Source organism: Hipposideros armiger, unplaced genomic scaffold (genome assembly GCF_001890085.2).
Source record: "Hipposideros armiger isolate ML-2016 unplaced genomic scaffold, ASM189008v1 scaffold_51, whole genome shotgun sequence".
NCBI lineage: Eukaryota > Metazoa > Chordata > Mammalia > Chiroptera > Hipposideridae > Hipposideros > Hipposideros armiger.
This window is the reverse complement of record NW_017731401.1, coordinates 1335688-1343412: the sequence shown is the minus strand read 5'-3', so window position 1 is coordinate 1343412 and position 7725 is coordinate 1335688. Positions and strand designations below refer to the sequence as shown.

Sequence of the window (7725 nt, the reverse complement as noted above, 5' to 3'; positions counted from 1 at the left end):
GGTGATTTAAATACCATCTTTTCTTTTTTTTTTTTCTAAAGGAAATCAAGGCAATATCACATCAAATGGGAAACTCCCTGACCCCTGCCAGTACCTATGTTTGGATAAAGGTCTTGCTTTTAGTTTTTGTGACTCAACATCTCATATGGGTTAAATCCTTCATTTACAGTGGTTCTGTTTCTTATTTAAAACAGTTTTCCTTAGATCCATTACTTTACTGAATCACATGCTAGGAAAAGAGGTGGAGAATCTTAAACAAAGAGGATGTGGCCAATTTTTACCATTTGGGATATTAACTAGTTGAACATGGCTCAGTAATTATCTTGTGTTACATCAACTATTATGACACAAGCTAAAGGTGTTGAAACATAAGGGATGTGTGTTTTCTGAAAGGAAATGGGTGACAATTTGAAGGGCTGGCTTGAACGTGAAGAATAAATACAAAAGAAATCAGAGCAGATTCTCAACCAACACTAATGTGCAATAAGTTTTATACAAGTAAAGAAGGGCTTAAAACTTGAAAAAAAATTCAAGGAAACTTATTTGCTATTATTTCTGAAAAATCTGTAAATGCTAGCATTTTCAAAAGGAAGCATTTATGGAGAGATATTAAGTATGCTTTACGTGCTACACATATTAGATTCTTGTTTGTTCATTTCCCCTAAGAAAATAGTAATTCTATTTTAAATCAATGATATTTACTCTCAATTAAGGTTTCTGTCTTTTTATTCCCTCAAATCAGCATTCCCATGGGAAGTACAGGGCTTCTAGGATTTTCTCCAGCTAGATAAATAAATTTTTGGTAAAGATTTTCCTTTCTTGAATAAGATCCATAATTTCCAGTATACACTGTCTGAATTAACTATTTTGGTGGAAAAGTCTATATACTGCCTGTTTTATAGTAAACTAGTGGGATCTTTTTGATCAATGCAAAAACTATTAAACTCACATTACATAATTTGCTTACATATGTACAAGTATTGGTTATAATTCCCATGTTACTTCCAATACAGTTAGTGCCCTTCATTGCAGACATATGAATAATCAACTTGATGGACATTATACATTCCATTATGGGCCAATAAATTAATTTAGGGCCATCACTTGCTGATAGAAAAATCAATAAATACATAAACATTTTTATGCTCACCAAAATCTCTTTCATAGTTCTGCTAAGCACAATGGTTATTGCAATGAAAAAGTTAATGTTGGATATTTTAATGTTGGATATATTGATAGTGCCATATCAACCAGCCTACCAAACTGGTAATTTATAATGAAAGTCAATAATTACTTTTGTTTTGTGGGGGAGGGGGAAATAGAAATAATAGAAATAAGAAAATTGAGTAATGTAGAGATTCTAATATGAACAAGCAATAACCAGTTTGTTGCCATCTGTGATACGTTCGTACCCACAGGGTTTTTAACATACTTACTTGAACAATGGAGTTCCACAAACAACACATTTATATATTCCAGGATCTTTGTGATGTGTATATTCTCCTTCGAAGGCACTGATAAACAATAAAGAGTATTAAAAAATTAAACTTAGCATTGTTTCTTACAGAATGTATTTGCTTAAAATATCTTTCTCTAATAAATCTTTCAAGGGCTTTTTGTTTTATAATGAGAACAGACCAAACATATGGAAATCTGAACACTACTAATATATTTCAAATCTCTATACTAAAACATACATAGAACTATTGCAAACTAGTGCAGGTTAAATAAAATTTTTTTTAAAAATCAAGCCATATAGTTATGTAATGCTTAGAAAAAATTTTCTCCCATTTAAAAAAAAAAAAAGCTTGTAGTTCATAATCATAGGAAAAAAACATTATTACATAAGATTTCTGCTACTCTACAGTGTCCAAGAGCGCGTACACCAGAAAATGCAGAAGGATCTTACTTTTTGGTTTGAAAAGGAATATTGCAGCTTTAAGGGAATATTTTTCTAAGTTAACAATCTTAAAGGCTAGGAGGTCATTCCGCTAATACAAATCAGCTGTGCTAGCCCAACAAAAAGTCTATGTGCTCTGCAGCTTGTTTTTATTATCCTTTCACCCTCTTTATGAGGTCCAATTTTTTTATAAACAGAATTTTTAAGAATGACCTAATCTCTAGTTGTTTGCGTGCATTAAATCATTTTGCGAGTCATGTACACAACAGGATGGGTCCAAGTCCTCCTGGGCTGAGCCTGAGGTCCACCGTGAACTCATTGTGCAGGGAGAGCGGACTTTGTCCAGAGATTCAACACTTGGTAAATTCAGTAAACAGTATCCACTGTGACAGGAAGAGAGTGTTGCCAATTAACAAGAACCCCATGTGTGGTAAAGAGCTCTTTCAGTTCATGAATGAAAACAAGAAGTTACATCACTAATACATTTGGATCAGAGGTAAGTGACGGCCTTATGCCAAGCTCCATGGTATAAATTAGACAACAAAATGGTTGGACCTTGGCAAGTTACCTTTAAGCTGGAATCAGCTGAGAGAGACTTTATTCACTAAAAAGAGTCTTGGAAGTGAACAAACTCTTTTTTCAGGACTTAGGGCGAACTTCCAAGGACCAAAGCCATGTGAGGGCAGTTATTGAAAATTTTTGACATTCCAACCACAAATGAGCCAATAAATACTTTCTCCACATGTGCTTCAAAAAGAAATTGGAGTGGGGTAGAAAGGAACTAAATTATGCTACCTTCTTTTTGCAGCCAAAACGTCTATACTTACAATGGCCACCTTCAAAATTTCAGCATCCTGGCACAGCGCCATGTCCCTCATGGTTTTGCTTACTGTGATGTCTTCCCAAAAAATGTACCTAAATCGCTATTACTTCCACACATTTTGTAGTAAACTAAAAACAGGCCCTTAATAAAAGCCTTGTGACTTTACATAAGATAGAGTGTTCATTAAATGGGGGAAAGAATAAATAAAACTTAGTCTTAACCTAAACAATACCATTTTCAAACCTTTTCAAAGATACTAATTTGTAGACTTTAGCAAATAAGTGTAGAATGTAGAATTCTTTAAATTAAATGTCAAGGAAGAGGATGCAAAGGCAAAGGGGATGGGGGAGAATGAAGAAAACTAGCTCTTAATGACTTTTTCTTACAGCCCACCTTACCTTTCAGTCCCTTTCTCCTGAGTGACATGGTACTGCAGGGGTGTTAGCCGCTTCCTCAGTTCCTGCTGAGAAAAGACCACCTTACAGTTCTTTTTATCCCTACATGACCCTGGAAAGAGAAAGGATATGGGAGAAGGATGATTTTTAGCTTGAATCCTAAATAATTGCTTTGGCTGGCCGCCACAGCACAGCTTCTGCCGTCACTTGTCAGTGACCAGATCAGTCCGTAACACACAAACTTACCTGAGCTGCAGCTGATTAGTTCTCTCAGTTAAAAAAACAAAACCAAAAAAAACGTTTCTCCAGATTCAGGTGATCCAATTGGAGCACTAACAACGTGCTCTAGCCAAAACTAGCATGTAACAGTAAAAACTCATTGGCCATTCACAAGATGGTCGCACATCCTTTCTGCCTTCCAATACCTTGAAATTCTTTATTTTCAAACGACTTTAATAAGTATAACTATTTACAAGCATTTACACTGTATATATAAGATGATGGGCATATTATGTTAAACGACAGTGCTCCCTTCAATAATTTTGCAACTTAGGTAGAATAGTTTCAAACCTTCATCATTCAGTTTCCATTCTGGGTGATTTAAATACCATCTTTTCTTTTTTTTTTTTTAACCCTAAGGATGTATTTTTCCACGACTAGGAATTTTTGTTCTCTGTGATTTTATCAGATACTTTACTAGGTTCTGTAGAGTTCTTAAAAACAAGTATCTCTTTAAAGACTGTATCTTGCCATGTTAAACAGGCAGCAAGAAACTTTTCATAGACGCCAGGAGAAGGCATTTACACTAATGCAGATTCAAGAAGTTCCAAAGAATGGGTGAGAAAAACAGGGAGGGGGAAAGTCAAAGAGAAAAGGAAAAGTGAATGTGATTTTATTTAGAGACCTACGTTTTCTTTTTGCAAAGTATATCTAGGAACACTTCACTGATTAAGTGTATTTGAATGGTGAAATAATTTTAATGTGATTCTAATAACAATGGCAGCTTTTATTTCAACCTATACAGACTGCAGTAAAAGGTTCAGACAACACCTGTTTATATGTAGTATTTTATTTTACCTGCACGAATGAGCGAAAAGAAATATAACTCCAGGACAAAGCAACCCTTACTTACTGCAGTAAAATCGCTTTTCTTTGCCATCCATCACAGTAAGAAAAGAGGCTTGCAGATGGCCCTACCTGCAAACATTTCCTATCATGTTTTGAAATTACTAGAAGAAAACTTGCTTAGTGTCCTGAATATTAATCTCAACTTATTTTGAAATATAAAGAAATATGACGTAGGAGTAGAAATGCTTTTGACTTCTTTTACTTTTAAGGCACCTAATGTCATAGTATGTGAGATCACTGAAATTAAACTAGGAGAAAATTAACCAGGTGCCCTGATTGTGGGGTTGAAGGAGGTTATCAGCTTCCAGAATCGAGGCCACCAAGATAGAGTGGTTGATTCTCTAGGAGAAAATATGGAGGCAGGAAAAGAGCACCCCAGAGGCAAAGAGAAAGATGCACCTTAGCTGCTCAGCAGGCCTGTGGATTGTGAAACAGCGCCTCTCCTGACATTACAATGTATGTTGGACCTGTTCGGGCTTAGACAGATGCACAGGAAGGACTGGCCTTTCACCAACAGCATGTTGGTCTCTCATCTCACTGGACCCCATATTACACTAGGCTTTATCCAAATACCTACTACTTACACTGTTAATACTTTCCAAAACATAGAAATATTTTCCTGAGAAATATTTGTCATGTCAGAACAGGCCTCCCCACAGCTTGAACACAGAATGCTCTTTCTTAAATAATCCATTGACTGTGATGGGCGAGTGTCTGTTCGATTCACTACAAACTTCTTGAAAATTATCTTTTTCTTTTTGTTTCTTTCTTCGTTGGAAGGGTCGCATCTTTGTTGATTTTGTTTCAAAAAAATTATTAATTGCAAATTTAACACAAAAAAATATCTTGGTTAAAATGATTCTTTCCAATGGCATGGATAATTAAAATGTGTACAATTAGAATTAAACATTTCTGTCCAAAATATTTTTGTTACTACATGTTCATTCATACAAAAAGACCAATTGTGTTCCCAAAGTTGAGAGAACTAAGCTACCCATCTGTATGTCATTTAGTACAAGAGAAGCAACTGCAGGTTTAAATTACATGGTATTGGATTGCAATTTCCTAACATTGGATGCTTTTCTGCTTTTTTACCTTGAGTCATTTACTAAGGAGTGTTCATAAAAAGTAGCTTAAAGCACAGATGCTTGCAAATCGTTTAGGCAAAGATGTTTCTCTCTTTTTCATTCTCTCTCTCTCTCTCTCTCTCTCTCTCTCAAAAATTCTCTTTTCTGAAGAAAAAGAATAAAACTGTTGGTCAGTATTGACGAACCATGTCAAGCATTTGTATAAGGAGAAAAGGTAAAATTGAAAACATCTGATTGAAGTAAATAATACAAACATAAAAGCTTTACTGGTGAATGAAGGGTATTGAAGAGACTTTATTTCATAGATTAGAAATTACTTTTGATCTAAACATTCTTAAAAACAGATTATTTTCCACTATGAACCATCTCATTAACTGTGCTAGAGACCTCGTTTTCATGGCAAGCTTTGAAAGAGTGCTGCTGTACTCTTTTGTTAGTCTCCATCTTATTTGGGAGGGGGATAGAGGTTTCATTCCAGCTTTCTTTGTTTGTCTTTCAAGAACCACTAAAGCAGTATTCACACAAATTTTGTAGGAATGTGCCCTATGTCATAGCCTACAAATTATTTGGTTTTGGTGCACTTAAAGGTCATCTTCCAAATTAGCAAAATTTTCCTACATCCTGGCTTTTCAACCTTAAATATAAATATTGTTTCCTAACTGTAAGTGAGGTTTGTTCTTTAAGAAATACTAGTGCTTATTTGAAGTTGTCAACTTTGTACATTTTTATTCTTTGGTCGTACTGTGTTCTCAAAATAATTAGGCTTTTAAAGTGTACCTAATAGCAAAAGGAAGTATATGTAGACTAGAAACAACTATTGTGATTTTATATTAAACAACTCAATGAGAAGTTAGTCAGATTTTAATAAATTTCTTGCCACATGGTTTAATAATAATATACTTTCTGGACAATTGAAAGCTATACTATTACATTAGTTCTTTAGCATCATAACCAAAAATTGGCATATGTAAACATAGAAAGGCTTGACTTTTGTCTCTGACTTCCCTTCTTCCTATCAGACTCACTTTCCTAAAGTCATATGGTGCCACTGTTAATTTTGAAGAAATCATTTCATTTTGAAATTCTAGAATAATTCATTGGATGGTTTTCCTTTACTATCTTCACTTGGGTACTGTAATTTTCTTATTACGCAGGGTAATTTAACATTAGTATTATATGACATCTGTTCAATGACCTCCAAATTGGCTTAGAAGTATGTTACGGAAAGATTTTTCTCTTTATTTAAACGTTTAATGGAGTGCTTTGAAGGCAGGAGTGAGTGTATGTGTATACGCATGCAACACGAAGTATATTTGAGGGGGTAATACTGCCACTTTTCATAACACCATTACCACAGAGTAACTTTGGCATGGATAAGATCCATCTTGAACCCAAGACAAGGGTGCTTTTTTACTGAAATAGGCCCAAAGTCTCTTTTTATAGTGAGGCTTATTCCATGTTGTTGCCTCAAAGCCAGTATTGTCTTGGAAGTTCTAATGGGAAGCTCTTGCTCTAAGTTGTAATAAACTGACAGCAAGAGTTTACATTCTGGCTCCGCCTGCTTCCCAGTCACATGACCTTAGGCAAGTCAGTCTCTCTGACGTTGTATTGCCACCCCCATAGGTCTGCTAGAAGGATCCCAGCAATTATCACTTAGTGAACACTGGATGAATAAATGCAAATCACATCATCATTCTAATAACAGTCAATTCTGAGGTGAAAACTATATCTTGAAAGGTAGCCAGGTCAGGTATTAATATCTCAGTGTGCTGCAGTATTTTATTGGTAATTATTTTTCTATAATTCCCTCATAAGAATATTTTCCTCACGAATTATCTTTAAAAATGATTAAAATAGGAATTTAAGGAAGAAAACTAATGAGTGGCTACTATGTGACAGGCACATTTCTAGGCACTTTTATATAACCACATTTAATCCTCTCAATAATTCTAGGGGGTAGGTGTCACGCCTATTTTACACATACAGAAACTGAGGCTCAGAGAAGTTATAACATAACTTACTAAGGACAAATAGCAAATAGATATTTCGACTCAACCCCGGAGCTGACTGCAAAGCCCATGGTCGTTATATTTTTTGTGAGGAAAAAAATACGATGCACCTTTCTTCTTTAATTATGCAATAACTTCCAGCTTAAAAACTATCACTAACTACTTAAGATAACAAGGGCAAGAAGTTATAATCGCCACAGTACATCCAGAAAAAATAAATACACTTGTCTATTAGCTAATGTCTGTTTTCCCTATGTTCATTCCTTCAGCACTGGGTCAGTGACAAGGTTCAAACAGGATTCTCACAAAGTCTATAAAACTTTGAAAGGCTTTTTAACTTCCTGTTAAGAAGTAAATCAGATCTGTTACCTAAATCTTAGAG

The 7725-nt window shown here is 34.9% G+C and overlaps 1 protein-coding gene across 2 annotated transcripts in view; it reads right to left on the bottom strand.

The window, feature by feature from the left end:
- The window catches only part of MSRB3 (methionine sulfoxide reductase B3), a 151713-nt gene that overhangs the window by 104274 nt on the left and 39714 nt on the right, over positions 1–7725 (bottom strand). For both annotated transcript variants that reach the window (XM_019640588.1, XM_019640587.1), the window contains 2 exons: positions 3122–3230; positions 1437–1514 (listed from right to left, as the gene is read on the bottom strand). In XM_019640588.1, the coding sequence (XP_019496133.1) occupies positions 1437–1514; positions 3122–3230 (187 nt within the window). The remainder of the gene's footprint in view (positions 1–1436; positions 1515–3121; positions 3231–7725) is intronic.